Source organism: Panthera tigris, chromosome F3 (assembly GCF_018350195.1).
Source record: "Panthera tigris isolate Pti1 chromosome F3, P.tigris_Pti1_mat1.1, whole genome shotgun sequence".
NCBI lineage: Eukaryota > Metazoa > Chordata > Mammalia > Carnivora > Felidae > Panthera > Panthera tigris.
In genome coordinates, this window is record NC_056678.1 from 29,361,168 (window position 1) to 29,383,767 (window position 22,600).

General features: G+C 45.7%; 1 protein-coding gene across 2 annotated transcripts in view; it reads left to right on the top strand.

Annotated features, from left to right (window-relative positions):
• The window catches only part of PTPN14 (protein tyrosine phosphatase non-receptor type 14), a 178,395-nt gene extending 159,224 nt beyond the window's left edge, over positions 1-19,171 (top strand). For both annotated transcript variants that reach the window (XM_042975699.1, XM_042975700.1), the window contains 3 exons: positions 2,049-2,283; positions 6,027-6,190; positions 11,870-19,171. In XM_042975699.1, the coding sequence (XP_042831633.1) occupies positions 2,049-2,283; positions 6,027-6,190; positions 11,870-11,998 (528 nt within the window). In that variant the 3' untranslated portion in view covers positions 11,999-19,171. The remainder of the gene's footprint in view (positions 1-2,048; positions 2,284-6,026; positions 6,191-11,869) is intronic.
• Positions 19,172-22,600: the final 3,429 nt, after the last annotated feature.

Here is a 22,600-nt window from a genome sequence, read left to right on the forward strand (position 1 = left end):
TTTCTGGCATTCTAGATTTGTTTTATTTTCCAAAGATAATTTATCATTGTGTCCTGTCTTCATCCAGCTTTTCAGCTCTTTTCCTCAGATTGCCATCAACTAAAATCAGTCAAACAAACAAACAGACAAACAAGAACCAAACTTCAGTTCAGCTCACTTTTATGTGCCAAACAAAGCAGTCTTCTTTCCCCTGGAATCTGAGTGAGAACTTTGGGCTGCCCAGAGCAGCTTTGGGCTGCTCTGGGCAGACGGCACATATTCCCAGCCTCCGCCGGGGCCAGCTCCACACCCCTTCGTGCTTATCAGCTGCAAAGAGACCAGAAGCTGTTGATCCTGTAGAGGTCTCTATTCTTTGGGGAGGGGGGGCGGGAATCTTTTTCTTCTTTTGCCAAGTCAAACATAGTTTTTCTGTTATAACCAGGACACTCTACGTGGTGTTGTAAAAACTGGCTCATGCTACCGGCCGACCTAGCAGTTTGCTTGGGGCTTGCTGTCTTTAGGGGAAGATGTTTTGTGTTTCTTCTCTTGTCACATTCTTGAGTTTTTGTTTTCAAGTCATTTAAGGGACTAGCTTCATCTAGCTTTCACCAGTATCTGTGGTAGGGCATATACTTTCCTACACATTTTTAAAGGGTGGGGAAGCAGACAGCAAACAGAAAAAAAAAAAAAAAAAAGTCATGTTTCCTCCAATGACTATTCTGAACAGTTGCTTTCCAGAACAGCCCCTAAGAGGGGTGCCTGGGTGATTCAGAAGGATGAGCGTCTGACTCTTGTCTTTGGTCATAATCTCACAGGCTCTGTGTTGACAGTGTGGAGCCTGCTTGGGATTCTCTGTCTCCCTCTCTCTCTGCCTCTCCCCCACTTATGCTGTCTCTGTCTCTTTCAAAAAATAAGTAAACTTAAAAAAAAAGTCTTTAAAAACATCTCTAGAATGGTATTATCCCCTCTGGAATTGCATTACTGTAAGGGGTTCATCCAACTCAATGCAATGTGTCATCTGTGCTGAACTCAGGGGTGTGGTGGCAAACAAGACAGGTGTGATCCCTGTCCCCAGAGAGCTTCCTTTCTAGTGGGAGGGACAATAAAAAATGAACAAATAAAGTAAGCTCAGTAGGGGTAACTGCCATGAAGGAAATAGAACAGGTGATGGGACAGAGGGGTGGGAGTGGGGGCGGGGGTGCCACCAAGGGCCCCTCTTAAGGAGGTTGCATCTGAGCTGAAACCTGAGTGACCGGAAGGGGCCAGCCTTACAGACACGACGTCTGGTGATCTGTGTGGCAGCCAGAGGCTTAAAGTCTCTTGGAATTTGTAATCGGTGTAGTCCCTCAGGAATAATAGCAATTAAAGCCTCAGGTAAAAATACATGCACAGGATTGGTAAGTGAAGAGGCATGTGTGCTTCAAATCTAAGACTCAGTTCAACCAGATGAATCAGGGTGGGGGTGTTTGTAGCCTCCGAGGATGTGTTGCTTTTTGTTTGTTTGTTTTTAATTTGTAGTAGTGTAGTATTGGTTTCAGGAGCAGAAGCCAGGGGTTCAACATTTGCATACGACAGCCGGTGCTCATCCCGACAAATGCGTTGCTTTGTAAGCGGGCCAGCCTGCAGGGCTCCCCGGGAGAGCAGGACCCCAGCTCGCCCTCAACCTCCATAGCTCTGCGCCCAGCACTGTTCCGTCCCCACCCACTTCCTGCCCCGGGTTTCCTTCAGAGCCACCATCTGATCCACGCTCCACTCCAGTGATTTAACTGTGCAACCCTTAAAAAACAGACCCCATTTTATTCCTGCCTCTGCCCTCTCTGCGCCGGCTCTTCTCGCTCACATTCAGCCGCAGCTCAGTTGTGCATCTTTTAAATACTTCCTTGCCGTAAGTACCACTGTGAATCATACGAGCTCTTAGGATGCACGATCTAATCTGCGATAGAGACTGCCCAGTGCACTGAGTTACTGACCTAGGAGCTAGTCACATTTCCTCTGTCCTCAGATTTAAGATTAAGAGGATAAGAGCTTCCCCTGACTTCCTTCTGATTTTGCTTTTGTGTGTGATTCAGGAAGGCGGACGAACCAAGAGCCACCGATACTGGCCCAAACTGGGTTCCAAGCACAGCTCAGCCACCTACGGCAAGTTCAAGGTCACCACAAAGTTCCGAACGGATTCTGGTTGCTATGCAACCACAGGCTTGAAGGTCAAGCACCTTTTGTCGGGGCAGGAAAGGACGGTGTGGCATTTGCAGTACACTGACTGGCCGGACCATGGCTGCCCAGAGGATGTCCAAGGATTTTTATGTAAGTTTTTTCTTCCCAGTCAGAACTTTAGCAACTGCCTCAATGGTCTGATCAGTTGGAAGGGAAAGGGAAGGCGAGGATGCTTTCTCATAAGTGGCAAAAGTATTAATTACGTCATTGAAATTTATGTTTCTTCATATGATGTATGTAGAACAGAGAAGAATAATACATGTCATTTATCATATTCTCCTTACCTTTTATGCAAATAAGCTGAAACTGTGGCAAACTGATTCATTCTATCTTGATGTAGACCTTTGAGTACTCACCAGTAAGTAACTACTCTGATATATGTCACATGTCAGAACCTTGAAACCATTATGCTAAGTAGAATAAACTGGACACAAGGGGACACATGTTGTATGATTCCATTTTAGAGAGGTGCCCAGAATAGAAAACTTCACACAGGTAGAAAGTGTAGTAGAGGTTACCAGGGGCCAGGGGAAGGGGGAATAGGAAATAGGAAGTTATTGTTTGATGGGTACAAAGTTTCTATTTGGGGCAATGAGAAAATTCTAGAAATGGATAGTGGCAATGGTTACGTAACACTGTAAAACACACTTATTTTTCTACTTTTCATAGAGGTTTGCTTTTCATAAACCCCGCATTTCCCTATAGCTGGAATCTCAGTGAGTACTTTCTTGTACCTCTGATGAAGATACTAAGAGTTATTGAAATCAACTTTTGGGACGCCTGGGTTGCTCAGTCAGTTAAGCCCCCCACTCTTGATCTCTGCTCAGGTCATGATCTCGTGGTTCATGGGATCGAGCCCTATGTTGGGCTCTGTGTTGACAGCAAGGAGCCTGCTTGGGATTCTCTCTCCCTTTCTCTCTCCCCCTCCCCAGTGTATTCTCTCTCTCTCTCTCTCTCTTTCTCAAAATAAGTAAACTTAAAAAAAAATGAAAGAAAGAAATCAACTTGTTGTTTTTGAAAGTATGAGTTTTGAACTCATCAGTTCACATATATTTTTCAGAGTATGATTTTCTTAGAAGCTGACTGATCTAGAATATATGCAGTACTTTATTTGAAAAGCCAAAAACTGGGTGTGTGCCCACTGCATTCTAGGCTCTGGATCAGGCTCTCAGAACATAGAAAAGAGAGGGTCTCTGTTTTGAAGGCGCTCGTGAGAAAGGCAAGCCAGTGATGGAAGTCCAGGGGTGAGATCTGACACTGTCATCTGCTTTTTGGTGATGGTTATAATGCTCCCCCTTCCTTTTCCACAGTCTCGTGTAATTGTCCCGCACTTGTGGAGACACCCCATTCCTTCCTCACGCAGCTAGGCCTAGGGTTCTCGGCAGATTTATTGCCTGCTATGTTGTTGACTCTCCAGCTGGCGGAAGACAATAGGACCATCATCTGGATGTTCGATAAGGTCAAACCCTTGATTTTATTTTGATTTTCATTTAGAATTGAGGCGTGGGGAGAGGAGAAGAGAGAGAATCGGGTTTTCAAGAACCTAAAAGTACCATTTCACAAGTTCCAATGGGAAGTTTCTGATGCAGACTTGTTCGCTGATGAAAGTGTTTAATTTCCCATCAGGGAAGTAACAGTGGTCCTTGAGAAGGTGGTCACTGACAGAGAGCAGAAGGGTGATGGGAATCACAGGATCTGGAGCAAGAAAGACCTAGAGAGGGTTCGTGCTTGGCCTGAGGACGGTTATACTGTAGCTTAAAATATTAATAAGGTGGGCAGGGACCTTTGTAGAACTTTCTTTCCTCATAATAGTGCTCTTTTTATTTTTTTTTTCCGTGATAATCTTTTGCTAATTGATTTACCAGAATTATCTCCAAAATGCAGAAAATAGAAACAATGGAGGGGGGTGGCCACCTGTGTGACTTAGTCGGTTAAGCATCTGGCTTGGGCACGGGTCATGATCTCACGGTTCATGAGTTCAAGCCCCACATCAAGCTCCATTCAGTCAGTGTGGAGCCTGCCTGGAATTCTCTCTTTCTCTTTCTCGTTCTGCCCCTCCCCCATACCCCCTCTCTCAGAACCAATAAATAAACTTTAAGAAAATAAAAAGAGGATGGAAACAGAGTAGATGAGTTTGATGATTGGCCAACAGCTCTGACAGAAGATTGAGTGTATAAGGTGGTTAAAATTATAGTCCGATCTTTTCCATCACAACCAATTTAAGGAATGCCCATCTAAGTTACTGAAAAACGTAGAGAACATTTTTACACTGTGTAAGTTTATTTACGTTTCTAAGAAACTAGGTGTGCTGAGGAGGGTCTTGGAAATGTTGGCTTTCCAGGTTTTTAGGAATTTCAAAAGATATTTTGCCTGTGTTTAAATTCGATTCCCTGGTTGCAGGGGACTTTGGGCAAATTATCTTCCAGCCTGCAGAAGTCCTCACTGAGTTATGGCTTAAGGAACTCAATTAACGTGATTGCTAGAGAGAGCATCCATTTAAATCCAGTCTCTCTGTGTTTTATGGAATTCCATCTGCCTCACGGGTCAATATTCCTTTTACGTCTCTTCTTAAATTTAGCACAAGAAAAACCTCTCCGTTGAGCGCGAACATTGCCTTTTTCGTCAGAGAATGCACAGTCCCCTAATTCCTTTCCCCTCTTACAGAAAACTTGTGACAATTCCATGCACGGTATTTGGCTCACGTCAGTACCTCTGTCCAGTCATCTCAGATTGCCTTCCCGCTTTTTGGGTGCTGCCACCACTGCTGCTGCTGCTGGTGGTCATAGTTTGTCTTGATAAACGACTTCGGATGACTTTCCGATAGGATAAGGTTAGAAAGGCAAATAGGAGTGCATATCAATTGCACGTAAACAGTTGCTTTTAAATTACCAGAATGGCTCGAACTCACTTCTCTTTGAGTGCTTCTTCCGGTCCTGTTTCAGAATGCCGAATCGGGAGGAGATTTTTCTGAGTATCAAGAACCTTTCAATGGTATCTCCCCTGAGCTAGCGCCTTTGAAGTCTGTATGACTAATTGACTTCTTCTGGTTCTTGGACTCTTTGAGGATGACATTTATATACTTCTCCTCTTTTTTTTTTTTTTTCCATCACCATGGGGAAAAAAAAAAGTCATTAAGGCTTGCATTACTGTAATTTTTCATTTGTGCCCGATTGGAGTAGCGAACAGACCCCCGTGCAGCCCTGCTGAGCTAGGCAGCTGTCAGAAGGGGCAAGGGAGGAGGCACGGCCCCTCTACCCCACACACATGTTCCCTCCAGAAAGGGAAGTGTTCGTCTTGAGCTACTTCCAGAACCACATGGAATCCAAGCTGAAAAGCAGGTCCCCCAAAGTCTATTTTTAAATGTAAAAATGAAAGTCAGGCCTCGGTTGACATTCACTCATCCAGTGAGGGGAAGGAGGAAGGGGCAGATGGATGTTCTTCCCACCAGAAATTGGCTCTGACAGGCGGGCGTTTCAAGGGGACCTAGCTGGTGTTCTGATCCCAGTCTGTTAATAGTAGGAATTGCTGTAAGTAATGTCGAGAATCATCTGCTTGGGGGACTTTGGGATTTGCAGAGGGGAAAACAGAATTTAATTTTTAAAAAAGAACTATTTAATTTAAAGAACAAATTCTCCCATGGACTAATTGACTCCCAGCTGGTCCTTTCTGGATCCAGGACTGTACAGTGAGTACCAGCCAAATAATTAGTGTCTTGTAAGAACCGAAAATTATTGTCACCTAAAAAAAAAAAGATTCACCATCAGTTCCCCCCCCTCCCTTGTATGCAAAGCCATGTAGGACTTCAGTGACAGGATTTGCATTTTGTCTTGCAGCCTACTTGGAGGAGATCCAGTCTGTCCGACGCCATACCAACAGCATGCTGGAAGGCGCCAAGAACCGGCACCCTCCGATCATCGTCCACTGCAGCGCCGGGGTGGGGCGGACCGGTGTGGTCATTCTTTCGGAGCTGATGATCTACTGCCTGGAGCATAATGAAGTGAGTCATTCTAGGCTTTCCTGAAGCCTCCACCTTGGGGACAAATCTACACCGCAGCCAAACCTTCCCCCTGTGCCCTTTCGTTTCCAGTGCTTAATTTCCTCTCTTCTGACAAGAGTTTTCCAGATCCGTGATTCCTAGGTGGCCTCTGACATTTACAGCCTCTCTTATCTTTCGCCTTTCTCCGCTCTGTGTAGACACTCCGATAACACGGAAAAAAGAGATGAAAGTGTGAGATAGGAAGCATTTAGAAAGTCCGATCTACCTTGGCATCTGCTTCCAGAAGTCGGTGGGGGTTTATAGACAGTCTGGTTTTATTGTGGGTAATTTTCCATGGTGGGTTATCTGGTCGCAGGTAGTCTAGATGCGATTTGCATTCCTGGGACGTGTTTTGGCCTAAATCCTATGTGAAAATGTGTATACTTGACAAATGGTTTTCATTCTTCACAGGGAGGTTTTATTTAATGAGGGCTGTCCCCTCTTGTCTAGACTGGTGATGTAGCAGAGCAGGGTAGATCATTTTTTTAAGTTTATTTATTTATTTTGAGAGAGGGAGAAAGCGTGAGTGGGGGAGGGGCAGAGAGAGAGGGAGACAGAGAATCCCGAGCAGGCTCCGCACTGTCAGCGCAGAGCCCAGTGCGGGGACTCGAACCCACAAACCGCAAGATCATGGCCTGAGCTAAAGTCAGATGCTTAACAGTGACTTGGAAGAACTGCGTCTTGTTCTTACAGACCGTGTAGGTCAGACGACTTTACAAGTCACAGTTGTACAGACTGAACCACCCAGGCACCCCCAGGGTAGATAATCTGAGTACACAGACATGACCTGCCTTTGCCAAGGCTGGACACCTCGCTCTTCCCCGCCCCACCCCACCCCCAAAACAGGGCCACGGCCGAGCTTGCACCCACGTGGCGTGCGGCATTCCGCCACTGCTCTAGGCTGGGGAGTCACACAGAGGGCTTGTGGTTTCCTGGAGATGAGACGAGCAGCAACCAAAGGCTAAAGAACAGTTCTTCTGCCTTCTGTTCACATGGGGCTTTAGGGGTTTGAAACGGCCTTCGCTTATTTGGTTTTGTTCTTAGTTGGGGTCTTCAGAGCCCCCGTGTAAAGGAACCGGGCATGTGTCAGTCCTCCTCTTTTACAGATGAGGAAACTGAGGCCCAGACAGAAGTCAGCGACTTGTCTGGTGCCACATGGCTCTGAAACGCTGGGCGGAGGAGAGAAGTGAGGTCTTCTCCCTCCCGGCCCTGACTTCTTTCCTGTGCCACCAGATGCCAAGTGTCACCACGTCTTGTTCCATTTCCAAATTAAACAGCTTGGAGCATCAGAGAAATTTTTGAAGTGGCCCATTCGTTTTTAAAGTAGGGAAGGTTGTAATGCACGTCCGTGAAAGAATTTCTATAATATATGCGTTTACTCCATAGTTTCCATGGTTTGAAAATCAGACAAAATACTGCCCCATGAAGTTTGTTACATGGAAACTTCCAGGAAAACAATAAATACCAAGTTTAAACACGTTCAAAGGATTTGTAAACTCTCTGCCTGTAGAAAGTTAATTTTGGAAACTTTGAATTCATATATACGAAGGTGGTGCTAAAAAGTAGAATAGGGGTTATACCAAAAGGGCCCTATTTTGTCCAAAACAGACAGGCATTCCGTTGATGAGCAAAATGCCCATCGCAGAGTCAGCTGAGAGTACCCGACAGGAATTTTGTCATTTTCTTTGAGTCTTTACCCTTTTGTCTCTCATCATGAGATTTCTTGATTGTTAGCTTCCCTGCCACTACTAGAAGTCTCTAGAAGGGTCCAGTAGACTGAATAGCTTGCCCTCGAGTCCCAAGTCGACTCAGTGCTGGGAAGATGGAAAAAGACGAAGTGGAATCAGGGTACATATGGCCTGAGCATATCCAAGCTGCGCTGGAGGCACTGGTGGGCTCCAGAGGGGGAGGAAGGGCCTCATCATCATCCCCTCCCCCACTTAGCTACCTGACTGCCTTCCCCGAGGTCTCCTTCTGTTCTCCATTCCCTGTGAACTCTTCCTCTGCTCCCCCCTGCTCCTTTTCAACCTGAGAAGCTATTCTGTCCATCTTGTCTGACATGAAAGATTGTTCTGTTCTGAGCTCCTTGGAGACCCATCAAAAGCTGAGCCTCAGTAATGTGATGACAAGAAGGCTCATTGGTCACCAGATGTTATTGGCCCAGAAGAACACAAAGAGCACATGTCCGAGCCAGTGTGGTGCAGAGTGAGGGATTGGGCCATTAGGGCCTCGCATAGACTTGGTGAGTGCTCAGGGTGATTAAACTCTCTACAGTGTGTCCAAACATAGTGGATTTCCTCAATGCCCAGTTGCACGCCAGAACATTCTTTGCTGGAACACGGTCCAAAAAGGACTTCTGTTCCCATTGATATTCAAAGATAGCAAGATGACTCATATTTTTCACTTCCCTTCCCCTAGCACAAATATAGCCAGCCTTATCTGGCCCATTTCCCATCATTGCCATTGGTAGATGATTAGGGAGAAAAAAGTTCTCTGTTCTGCTTCAGGCTCAGCCCTGGTCATAAGATTCAAACCCTCATTTCGGGAGAAGAGTGGGAACATGCATAGCTTTTGTTGTTGTTGTTTTAAACAAAGATTTTGACAAATAAATCTGAAATTGTGTATTCTGTTTTTCTCCTATCTAAACCCTCCTGCCTTCTTTCCATGGCTTCTGGACTTAGCGTACTGTATGTGTTAGTCTGTAATCCATAGTTTTGATTTGGTCAGTGAAATGCCTTTTCTTTTCCCTGGGATAAAGATGCTCACAGTAAGTTCAGGCAGCTGTGAGGTAAGGGTGGGAGGGTATTCTCCAGGCTTCTCTGAGAAGCGTCTTCATGACCCATTGCTTTTGGTCACTAAATGTTACCTTGACATTTTAATGCCTGTATTTTTTTTTCAGAGAGCACTAGTTTTATGGCTTGCAGTAGCCTCTCTTGCCCGCCCCCTGGGTTTAGCTCTCTATCCTAGAGTAGCTAATTATAAAAGGTTAGGTTCTCACTAGCCACATAACGAGGTGTTTTATCTTGCTTCTTTTCTGAATAAGTTATCCTTTCGAGCAGAGCCGAGGAAATGACTTCTAGGCAAGACTGAGCAAGTCATCAACCCACTGCGTGATTGGGGTTAGGGACAAGGGACAGCAGAGACTGTGGGGGGGGTGAATCTTCAAGGCAACCAGGACTCTTTGATCGATTTCCAGAGGAGCTTTCTTTGTCTTGTCTCCTAACGGCCCCTTATCAGATGATAGAGTGTCTTTAGGGCTGTGTCTTACAGGCTAGTGAGTTGGGAATGATCATGATGGTGGAGGCAGAGGGGGTGGTGATGACAGTGGCGACAGTGACCATATTACAGCAACAGTAACCTGTATTTAATCATGTGGCTGCGCCACTTGAGGCGCCTTACAACTACTGAAGTAGCTTTCACAGTAACCCTATGAGAGAGGTCCCGCTCATGCCCTTGTGGGACCAAGAGAGTCTGAAGTAGTAGACGAAGGAACGTGTCCACGCCCCCCAGCCAGGAAGTGTGAAGGCTGGGGGTTCGGCAGATGAAGCCTGACCTGAGCCTCTGCTCTTCTGTGTGATTCCATCTCTCTGTCAAAACCTTGATGGGGAGTCTGTCCTCGTATCTTCTATGTTCGTATCCTCAGCACCCAGCTCAGTAATGCTCATCAAGCATTATGTTATTATAGAAGGTCATTATCAGGCGGCCCTAGGTTGTATGTCATGGTATCAGTGACACTAGAGCATCGTGGAGGCAAAGAGCCACCAGTTAATCATCAGAAGCTCAAGGTGCGGGCTGTATATTTTGACTAGGAGTTTGAGGATTCACATGCCCTTTTCTTTTTCCTTATTACTGGGGGCTTGACTTTGTCCCTTTTAAATCCATGGTGCACTTTATTTAACTGTTTTTGGAGAAGAGCACCCAATAAGGATGGCAAGTGTTGTAGCTACACAACGTTTAGAAATTGTGGAACTGCCCTGTAAAAGTAAAGTAAGGAAAGACATACGGCTGAGTTTTTACCGTTTCACCTCCGATGGTTGCTCAGTCCTTGATAACTTCTCGGGGGTGCTCGTTGCCTGGTGGCAAGCTCCCAGAGTGGGGGCCGTGTGCTGAGGCCATGAGGACGTTGCTGACTCCATGATGCTTCTGCCCTGGCTGGTCCAGAGGGAAGGGAGTGGCTTGACTGAGCAGGCCCTGGAAGAGGCTCTAGTCTGCTCGAACACCGATGACCCACCACCTTAATTCCCTTCTGTTGAAGCCGCTTCTGTGTCCTCAAAGAATTTATACATAGGCAGTCTCATTTAACATTCAAGGTATTTTCGGTGAAGAACTTTCACTCTAAGTAGGACTGTCAACGATGAGCACCGGGTTGTATGAAAGTGTTGAGTCACTACATTATACACCTGAAGCTGCTATTACGTTTGTTAACTTACTGGACTTTAAATAAAAACTTAAAGGGGCGCCTGGGTGGCTCAGTCGGTTAAAGTGTCGGACTCTCAGCTCAGGCTCCGATCTCACAGTTTGTGAGTTCGAGCCCCACATCGGGCTCTGCGCTGACAGTGCGGAGCCTGCTTGGGATTCTCTCTCTCTCTCCCTCTCTCTCTGCCCCTCCCCTGCTTACACACTCTCTGGCTCTCCCAAAATAAATAAATAAACATTAAAAACAAAGTAAGTAGAAACTTCGAAAAGAAAAGCCGAGAAGCAACCCAGTTATCCAGGAGAAGACCCTCAACATTTAAGAATTGATAGTATTTCTGAAAATGGGTGTGAAGGTAGAGCTAAAAACAGAAGGACCACCTGAATAAAAACTCAAATCAACCAACCAATCAACATGACTGGTGTTCAGAGATTGTGCTTTGATACCTGAAAGTTTACACATAAATTCTCTCACTTGATAATGACCACGATTCTGCGAGGTAGCAGGAGAGTGTGATTATTCTCATTTCATTAATTTAATAATAACAAGTAGTCTTCATGAAGAGCACAGAATGTGCCAGTGCAGGGGCTCCTGGATGGCTCAGTCAGTTAAGCGTCCGGACCTTGGTTTCGGCTCAGGTCATGATCTTATGGTTCGTGAGTTTGAGCCCCACTCGAACTCCGTGCTGACAGTGCGGAGCCTGCTTGGGATTCTCTCTCTTTTCCTCTCTCTCGGCCCCTCCCCTGCTCCTGCTTGCTCTCTCTCTGAAAATAAGTAAACTTAAACAAAAAATAAATGCTTTACGTGCACTTTGTCATTTGATCCCATGAGGTGGGTACTATTTATCATCCCATGTCATTGCTGAGGAAACGTTGCTGACGTGGGCAAGGCCACACTGTCATTGGAAGAAAGCATCAGTATTCTTATTTTACAAAGGAAGAAATGGACGCCCAGAGATGTCTGAAACCCTACCCCCCTGAGTTCTGGTGGAGGGGAGAACCCCAGTCGGGTATAACTCTGGCCTCCGGGTTTTCTCTGGCACGTGGCAACCAGCATCTCCTGCTGGTGTACAGTCTTTGATTGGAAGAACCTAGAGGGGCCAAGCCTTTGCTTTCTCTTGTACCAACAAATGGGCAGTGAGCAAATGCTTCCTGGATGGGGGAATGGGGATGGACCCAAGGGCCACTCCTCACCCGGGACCTTGTGCTTTTTCTCTTTTCTTGCAGAAGGTGGACGTGCCCATAATGCTGAGGCTCCTCAGGGAGCAGAGGATGTTCATGATCCAGACCATCGCCCAGTACAAGTTTGTCTACCAAGTCCTCATCCAGTTCCTCCAAAACTCCAGACTCATTTAGCCCCCGACCCAGCTACTGGAAGAGGGACCCAGCTCCATCTTGCAGATGGGGACGCACCTCCAGACAACATCTGCCCCCCCCGAGCCGGGCGCGGGTGGCCAGAGCAGGCAGGTCACGGGCTCCCCGAAGGCGGGAGCCAAGACTGTTCCCCAACAACCTATATTATTTTATATGAGATAATTTATTTTTTTTTCCCTTTTGGATAACTTTTGTGAATCATCGTAATGCATCATGTTTTCACGATAATATAGTCCTTCTCGTTTGAACCACATTTCGACTGATCTGCATTGTAAATATGGCAGCAGGGAAGGTTGCCCGGTGGATTGTTTTGGGGACAGAGGCATAAGGGAACACATCTCTAGTGAAGCTGTGGCCAGATTAGAAACCAAGCCTGAAATTCATCAGCCTGATTGCTCACGTTCAAATCAGAGATGGCAAGAAAATGAATTCGTCCTAAAATATAAAGATAAGGGCCAAGGCCCTTCCCTGAAGGAAACACACACACACACACACACACACACACACACACACACACCACTATTCCCTTATATTATTCCCTTATATTTTGGGGCTTCTGAACCTTGATGGCCAGTGGCCTTCCTTCTTCCTTTCTGCCCTCATCCTCCACTGTCTCTTTTTTCCCCAAGTTTGAGTCAAAGACAGGAGCAGCTAGAGGAAATGCTGCCTTTCACCAGATGGCCCTCACCCAGGTGAACGAGGAGCTCTCTGTTGTGTCTCCTCAACACTCCTTCCTTTGAACTCTGGAGCCTGTGTTGCCCTGCCGGGGACCACGACCTCAGTATTTGCTACTGCTCCCTGTTTGCTCAGTGGGCCCCAGTCTGGTGGTCTTCGAGGCTCTGGGCCAGGCCATCTGTGCAGCTAGGCCTCTTGCCGGACTGAGAGGAGATGATGGACCAGAGCGGGAAGAGAAAGGAGACAGGCAAGCCCTTGATATTATTTAAATAGGATGTGTGTGCTGGCCGGGGGACTGCAGGTTGAGGCGGTAGGTACATTCTGTCTTTCCATCAGTCCCCAAGTCACTGGAAACGTTATCATGGGAACAGTTGGGAAAGCTGATTTATGGGAGCTGTTTGGCACCCAGGTAGCAGGGCCCTGGCCAGGAACCACACCGAGTGTGACCCCCCTCTCTGACTGTGCTGCTATCACCCCAGCCTTTGGCCTGCAAGAGCAGAACTAAGCCCACTCAGGACCCCGTGGTCCAAATTTGGCTACTTGATGAAAGATGCTGGGATTTGTCTCGCACAAAGCCTGTTCACTGCTCTCCCGTTTTCCATACGCCCCGCTCTCCAGTTGCTTTGCAGTTTCCTTCTGTTTGTCTCTTCCTGAGCCTACGTCAGTCACCGTCCTGAATTTTTTAGGTCAGTACACAGTAAGTCGTATTCCACACATTTCTCCTCTAGCGGAATTTTAGGAAGTTTTCCTCTCTACTGTCTAGTTCTTGAATGCAACATTTAAACGGTGGTTCTGTTCTTAGATTTGACATTCGTGGCTGTTCCATTGTGCCTTCCTCCACTGCTGACTTTTTGTTTTGCTTTGTTTTTCCTGAGCTGAGAATGCGAAGAAAGAGTGGCATCATATCAACCAGAAAGAGCATGCCTGTGTGATGTCCGGTGATCACACCCCAATAGAGGGGTGCGGAAGCAGATTCCCGATGAACTCGTTCGGAATGGGAATCAACTCAGTTTCACATCTGGCCAGGTGTGGTGGTGGTGGTAGTTCTCTCGTTTAGACTGAGAGTCCTGGTGAGAGAGGGCCCCCTCTTGTTGTCCAGAGTCTGAAGAAACAGTGAAGGAGGGTAACTTCAGTTGAGCTCTGTAGATTCTGGAATTTCGGTGTATGTTCTGGAAAAGAAAACCATGAGTATGACCTATATTTTCAGTGGAACAGAGCTCATCACCCTCACCAGGAGATGCTCGGAACGTACACTGTTAACAGGCAAAGACGTTATCTGTTGCCTTTCCTTAGACACTTCCCATCCTTGGGCTAGTCTACTGTTAGGGGTGTTTTCACAGTTGGTCTGCGGTTCCTGGCTTATTTGACAAACACCGTCGGCAGTTCTCTTTCGCCTCTTAGGCCCCAGCGTGGGCTCTGTTAAGACTGAGTCTCACGTGGGCAGCATATAGATCTGTGTCTCTTGGAGCTCATCACACGGGCGGTGCCTTTCAACCCACCCGCCACAGGAGTAGTTGCTAATGCACAAAATGCAGGGCAGAAGGAGGTTTGCTGTCCAATTTCCTAGCCAAAGTTTATATCGAAGCCCAAAGGAAACCACTTAAAAGTTACTCCACATATTTCACTTTTAAAAACAAATGTTTTGGGTTCTGTAGCACATTTTGCATTCCTTTTCCCATCTCCAGTGAATGCCAGCACAGCTCCTGTGAAATTAGCAGCAGGCAGTGAAAGTCCTTCTAGTGGCATCTGCACAATAATTGCCCAGAGATGCTTTATATCTGGGAAGCAAGCCAAGGAATAAACCTTGAAGCAAAGTGTATTAAATTAGTTATCTAGTTAGAGCTTTTGGAATGAGTTCCTGATGATGTATCAAGTCTGAAGCTGGAGCTGTCGGGGTCTATTTTTTTCTGTTTGGATTTGAAGAGAGAAAATTAAAAATGGAGGGTGGAAAAAGGAGATACCATCTCACAGCAAAGCCATTCAACACTTTGGGGCCTCTGGTTTTGAAGTCTTCTAGTTGAAATGTTTTGTTTCTTTGATCCGTACTCATTTGGGCACATGGGCCCTGTGTTGGGTCTGCCCTTGTTTAACGTGGTCCCTGGATGGTGGGGGCTGAGTCTGATGTCTTCATCCTTAAGCTGAGCTGAGCCTGCCGGCAAAACTTAGCCACAGCCTGCTGAGCTGATCGGTTCCCGTGGGCTCTAAAGAGACACCACCTTTGGTAGCATTTACATTTACACACACCTGTTTCCCTGGACAGGAGGTAAAGGAGGATTTGGCTGCATTGGAGAGGGATGCCAAACGTTGATGTCTTCATAGCAGAGGAAAGAGGACTGTGCTTCTCTTCACAGTTAGAGGGGGAACAGTAAGATCAGGAAAGGTGAAAACATCTCCACATGGAATATTTTGAGGAATACGCTTCCAAGGAGCTTACATTGAGAGAATTTAACTTTTGCAATCTTTGTGATCCTAGATTGACAAAAAGAACTAATTGTTTTCCATTACTAATCTCTCACTGTTTGCCTAAGACTCACCTGGCCATCTCTGACCCCTTCATCATCCTTCAGCCTGGTTAGAGGGGTTTTGTGGGCTCTGTTGGGTTCTGGTGGGACTTGACCCCTGGCTCCCCCTGTACTCATTTAACTTTTATTTTGCTTGCTGTTAGCTCTTGAGGTTCAGTTATAAACTCCAGGGGCTTTGGGAGATCAGCATTTTTATCCAGCTGCCTAGTTTTCTCATCTTTCCAGCTTAAATACAGGTTGACCATATGAAATTGGCAATAGCTAGGCCATTTTTTGTTACGATGACAGACAAGTCACATAAAATCAACCTAATATGCACAATATTTTTCTTCTCCCAATACAGGATGGGTCCCAACACACCATATGTCATTTCTTCAGATAAGTGCTAATGAACCTGAAAGCATGCGAAATGGGCAGCTTGGCTCTTTTTGTGAACCTGCTGCCTTGCTGTAATGAGCTTTGCCTCACTCAGTGAATGGGTCATGTCCTGGGGCTGGGAAGGCAGAGATGTTAGTACACCTAGATGTTAGTGCATTCTCATAGACAGGGCTGGCCGTCGGGCATATCACTGTGGGGTTTCAGCCGCCATCTTTTTTTGATGTATGATCTGTGTTCGCAGACCTCAGCCCAGTGGTTATGGAACATGGTGTGTGGCCCTGAAGGTGTCCTCAGCCAGAAAGCAGAGGGTGCTTTCTAATCTCACTCCTCTACTTCCAGTGGGGCGAAGGTATAGCTGTTGACTTCCTTTTTGGGGAGATGTGCCAATCACTTTGAAGTTGGAGGAGTTGGGGTATTCTTTGTGCCAGGTTGCTGAGACACAAGGGATGGGATCAGGTCAGACCCAGGTTAGTGTTAATCTGTTCCTCATTCCTCCTCCATTTTGGCAATAACTGTTGGGGTCCTAGAGGTGGAAACTTCCAGAAGTACCAAGTGATCACTGTTGGGATCTTTAGGTGGCACTATATGGGGAATTCAGCTTCCTCACACTTTACCAAAGACTCTTCTGCTGCTCTGTTTCATTGTATTCCTGTGTAGTTTATCAGACACTCATCATGCTCTTATTTAGTGATTCCTTTTCATGAACAAAGTAACGAGTCATCCAGTACTGCTTCCAGATGGAGAAACTGGGGTTTTCCATGGACACTGCACAAATTTTCCAGTGGCCTACAGCTTTATGGATGACAAATTAGTTGGCCCTATAGGATGGAAATAATCTTAGTTGGCCCTATAGAATGGAAATCTCTGAGATGTTAAAATGTTTGACACTTCCCTTAGATGCTGTGCAAGAAAAAAAAAAAGGTTCTTGTCTTTGCCTCAACTTCTGAGACATCTGGGGGCAAAAGACCTTAGTGATGCATCTTTTGAAAGTAACAGCATCATTCCTGGGAGAGAAGTGAGGGTATATCCAATCAAATTCTGCTAATCCAAATGTGTCGTCCCAAAAGTCACTATAATTCATAGGGTCCTATAAAACTCAATAGCCACCTTGCCCAATACCCAGTCTTTCTCCTGCCTGTGCTCACATTGTGCATTTGGGTTATAAACTCAGGTGGGTGACCATTTTTATTCTCCTGACTATCTTTCTTATCTCCTAGCTTAACATAGCTGCATCTTTTTCTGCAAGGTCAAAATAAGTGTTTTCTATTAAAATGTCCATGAGCCTGGCATTGAGTATCTGGCATCAATCGATTTCATAAGACCGGGTCATTTATCGTCGTTTGGTGCAGGAAGAGGGGGAGGATGTGTATCAGTTCCGACTGCTCAGAGCTTGGGTCAGCCCTTCTATTTTAAAAATAAATTCAAGGACATTTTGTTACAAGGCAGGAAGGCGAGAGCTGACGTGCAGCCTGTCTGTGACGAGCCTCTGCGTAGAAAGTCACAGTTTCTTCTGTTATGCTTTGGGACATCAGGATCATTCTTTTTAAAAAATGCCATAAGCTTGGCCAGAGGAGTTATAAATAGGAAGAGGAAGAGGAGGATGTTTTAGATCAGCCCTCTGGTTGCTGTTAAAAAAATTTATTGGTTCACAAATAATTTTCTGAACTCTGGAACATCTGCTTTCTTCTTCCTTGCCTGTAAGGCTGGAGGGATGGAAATGATGTGGGGGCACCCCCAGGAAAGCCTGGGCTGTGATGTTGGGGTCTATTTCCGCCTTGCTAGTCGTTTCAAACTGCCCTCAGTGCCGTGGTAGAGCTTGATGAAGGTCATGGATTCTGACGTGTGCCCGGGCGTGCCACTCTAAAGTGTCATCTTCTCTCACGTGCTGGCAGCCCCACCTTCCCATGCAGCCTTAGCAGAGGCTTCTGCTCATCCACTGAGCCCCGCTGAGTTAGCAGTCAGGGCTCCGGGCATGTCAGTTCCTCTCCCCTGCGATCAGAGGGGGTTCCCGTTTATAGCACATCATGTTTATAATCAGGGCACAGAAACAGGGAGGGTGTCCGTACAGCAATGGCAGTGGTTCTTTGTCTCATCGTGGGGCATGCGCAGGACTGTTTTGTGATGTCACCCTCTTCATTCCAAGAGCACCTCACTCACTTAGGGCTGTGCTGACTTCTCCTTACTGTTCGTTTGTTTGATGGATCCGCTGTCACTTTTCTTTCCCTACTCTACCCTTTGAGTACAACCGCTACAAAAATAGTTCAGTCCGGTCGTGGAGAACCGCTCTCTTAAGCCTCTCTAAATTATGTAATTAGGAGATCTTCATTTGAATTTCAAAACGCTTATAGAGTTTGAAAGAATAAGATCTGGCAAATGGAAAGAACCAGAGAGAAAACAGCTAGAAAATTGTCAGCAACCAAGAAGCTGCCCTCCCCCACCTCTTTCCCCCCCCTTGGTGGTAGACATGGTCACTCAGTACTAGAAGAAGTGAAAGAGAAGATGGCTTCGATGATCGGTCCCGTTTGAAGCAGTGATCAATGGTCATAGAGTAGGTACTGCCGATTTCTTTCGAGGTGGACTTCCACGCATTCCCAGTGGCCGCGTTTGGCAGGGCGACGTGTGTGGTCAGATGAATACGTGTCAGGCTTCCCCCTCCCGACCCAGGGTCCCTTCATCATGGCCTCTACACACAGACCGGCCGAATCTGGTGAAATAGGGACAAGGGCTGGGCTGGCCAGGACCCCCTGGACAGGTCGTGTTGTGATCAGTTCTCAGTTACCTGGGGAGGGGCAGGGTCCACTCTTCATCCACTCAGTCCCTTCCCGGATCGTTTCTCCCCAACCCCCTCCTTCAGGGAAACCCAGATGCCTTCTCCCCTGACAAAAAAGTGTCCGGGAGAAAGCTGAAAAGATTGGGTTGGGGTCTTTTTGTGCCTTGAAGGGGAGACCTGCTTTTGCTCAAATCTCAGGAATCCTGCTTTGAGTCAGGGAGGCTGTCAGAGCCTCCTGGCTCGGGGATGCCTGGCCATGTGTGTGTTTCTCAGGGGCCTTGCACCTCCCTCAGCGACAGTGTTAGCTAATAAATGCCTTCAGCAGGGAGCCAAAAGCTGTAATTCAGCGCCTCTGCTTTTTGTCTGTTTGTTTGTTTTTCCACGTGACACTGTAAAAATGTTAACTGCCATTTCCTTTGACTCAACTTTCTTGCCGTTTGAAATCTCAAAAGTCTATCCACCATATCCTTTTAAAAGTGAGGTTACTCTTCATCAGAGATGATTTCCGGTGTATGTCCTTTGTTCCTTCAGTGGTCAGCCGACTTGGCGTGAGGATGCTGACATGGAAAAACACGAAAACGGTTTACATATGCAGATGACTATTTAAACGTATAACCTTATGTAACTCGCGTTACATCAACTAACAGGCCAATTAAGTTTGTTTCACTGGACTTACTGTTGGGTTCCTTAATTCAGTATTTTGATGCTTTCTTTCCTTGTCTGTGTTTTAATAAAACATTGTGAATGGTGGTGCCATTCAAAACAATTGGCATTCAGTAGGTTTCATTTTGAAACAACGTACAGACAAGTCCCCGGCTCAGACCCCCAAGCTCTTGGGTCAGCCCATGGAAGCCTTCGGACTTCCACCCGAGCTGAAAGGTGGGGATGTGTCCGCCAGATGCGGCTGGCTGTTGTGAGCTGACCTGGAAAGGTAACCAGCTGTGTTTTGCTGTGAGACACGCATTCCAGGTTGGGCCTGGGGATCCCGAGAACGCGTATCTTCTCCCCTTGGAAGCCACTTGCTGCCTGGCAACATTCAAGTCCAGACTCTTGACTACAGTGGTTGCAAGGGAGAGAGGGAGAAGTTTCTCGGACATTCCCTACATCAGGGGGTGATTTCTTAATATTCGTGTCAACTCTCATTTGGAAGAGACTCCCTCTCAATTTAATAATATTAAAAGCCTTAAGTAAGACTATGCATGTTCTTCTATATTGCTTTTTTTTATATCAGTAAATAAGCTGATGCTTGCCGGTTTTGTGCACAATTATGAGGTGTATAAAACTGACTTTTGACAGTATTTTTTGCACTGTTTCCTATCTGTTTTTATAAAGTCTTTAGAGAATGGTCCTAGTTGTGTATTGTTGATGTTCTCACAGCCCTTGTGATTGCTGTAAAATGTTTCGTATGTGCCTTTACAAATGTGAGATCTTTATTCTAACCTTTTTTTGTAAAAGATATCTATTGACTTACATATACAATAAACCCTTTTTTTTTTTTTCCAGAGAAAACAGTTGAATCTTCTGTCTTCTGTGCTGTGTATGTTTACATCAGTTGAAAGCATCTACATCCTTTACTTGTAGGATTATTTTCCTAGGCAAAACTGTCTAGGAAAATCTGCATTTTCACTCTGTTAAAGCCCATTTACTTCTACCCACTTTTCATTCCTGTATAACCCGATTGTTTGAAATTTCCAAAGTTGTCCTTATTATAAAATAAAAAAAAAAAAAAAAACCTGACAAGGGTGATCACTAGGCAGATGGAGTGAAGACTACATTAGAAAGGGATCTTTCTCACAAATGCCACAATAACCCTTACCGAGCGCCAAGACCCAGCCCGCAGCTGTCACTTCCTCAGACCCCAAGCCGCCGACTTGGAAACCGCAGGCCCTAGGCTGCTCTGGGACACCCCCATCCTTGGTTTGTCCTTCAGTGTCATCAGCAGCTCCTGTCTAGGTTTAAAGAAGGCTGCCTTGCCCTTATTTCAGCCCCTCAGCTGCCATCGACACACACAGTGAGAACCCCTGGGGAAGAGGGTGGATGCTTTACAGACCTTTGATAAGTAACGGGACAACATACGCGCTTCTGTGTTACTCATTTACTACCCTGTCACTACACAAGGAGCCTGGACCCGCTGAGGTCCCGGCTTATGTCACACCGCAAAAATGAGACTACGGTGCGCCACTCTGGGGTGAAAAGGGGATGGCGAGCAGATGGGGAGAAAAGAGGAACAAGCAGTAATTTGTTTTCTCTTCCGCGGATGAGTAAACGGACTCAGCTCATTTTCTTTGGATAACGAACAGAAAAAGCGGTCTTATCGTACAATGTGGAGATAAAACAGTAACCCCTAGTAGACCCGTTTATCTCCAGGCTGTGCACGGAGCTGGAGAAGGACATTTTTTTAAAAGAGAAGAAACCCCCAAGAGCATAAGATAAATATAAGGAAAACCTACACAGATCTGCGATGAAAGGACAAAAAGCAGGATCAAACAGGTCTATTTTGTGATTTTACCTCTTATTTCCCTTAATAAAAATAAATGGGGAAATGCCGTCTGACTTACATGTTAAGAAACACAATGGAAGAAAAGGGCTCATTCATAACTGCTGTCGAAAACATAAAATCTAAGAATTAAGATCAATGTGTAGGACCTGTCTAAACAAAGCCTACCCGTGTTGAGGCAAAGCAGATGGATTGATAAACTCCCCACGTTCTTGGGTAGAGAGACACATGTTATGGAGAGGTCAGTTCACTCCAATGCAGTTCTAATATCGAAGAGCACTTTGTGAGGGAGGAGGGAAGGCCAAAAGAGGGCTTGGCCAAAGGATTCTCAAGTACTTCGGAGGGCTAAATGTGGGAGAATGGTCAGAAAAATTCAAGAGAACACAGAAGATTAGCCCTAATAGATACTACAAGTGTGGCGATGCCACAATAATTAAGAATACAGAAATAAACCTAAATCTTAAGGGAATGATAATGGGACCATTTCAGATCAGCAGAGGAAAATAAATCAATAAATCATGCCGCCATAAGTGGCTAGCAATTTTGAATATTAATTTTAAAGAGTACAACTGGATCTCTACTAAATAAAATAATTCCAGGTAGAGCAAAGACTTAAAAAAATTGTTTTATTTCTTTTCTTCATTTAAGGATGAGAACAATCTTTTCTCTATAGCAAGTGTCATGAAAATAATGGACAACTAGAGAGAGAAAATATTTTCAGGACATGGCAAAGAGCTAATATCCCAAAATACACTGAGCTCTTATAAATGATTATGAGAGACATAAACAGGATAGACAATGGCCATGAATGCTGACTCACAGACGAAACATACGGATTCCTCGGTTTTGGAGAAAGTGCCCGACCTCATTACTAAATGCATCTCAAGCAAAGTATTTCACACAGTAGACTGGCCAAAAAAAAAAAAAAAATCAAATAGTATAGTACAGTGCCATTATGATGGTAGAGGAAAACAAATACTACAAATATTACAGCCTTAGAACCTGTTGCAGTGTTTTTAAAAGGAGATGTGGCCATATTTATTCAAATTTTAAAAAGTTGCCAGTACTTGGTCCTGAAATTCCACTTCTTGGAATCTATCCCCCCACATGGTCCCACCTGACAGCAAAGTTCCGCATCTAAGACTGTGCCCTGTGGCACTGTTTACAGGAACAGCAACCTGGAAAAACCACATGTCCATAAACAGAATGAATAAAATATGACACATTCACTGCAATGTTCTGACTCTAAAAAGAATGAAGCAAATCTGTAAAAGCTGGAATAAAAACAGGTCCATATTGTTAAACCAGAGACAGATTCTGAAACAGTATGTCAGTACCATCCTGCCTTTGGTTTTCTAAATCGATTTACACGTACATCCTGCACAGGCACGGGAAAACCTGGGACCATGTAAGCACATGGTTTCCAGGGGTTACATCTGGAGAATGGGAGCGGACAAGAAGAAAGAACAATTCACGTTTCCAGTATTATGTACAATTGAGAAACTGTTACTTTCAGAAGGTTTATAAAACCTTTGGAGGGGCGCCTGGGTGGCTCGGTCGGTTACGCATCCGACTTCAGCTCAGGTCATGATCTCGCGGTCCATGAGTTTGAGCCCCGCGTCGGGCTCTGTGCTGACAACTCAGAGCCTGGAGCCTGTTTCAGATTCTGTGTCTCCCTCTCTCTCTGCCCCTCCCCTGTTCATGCTCTGTCTCTGTCTCAAAAATAAACGTTAAAAAAAAAA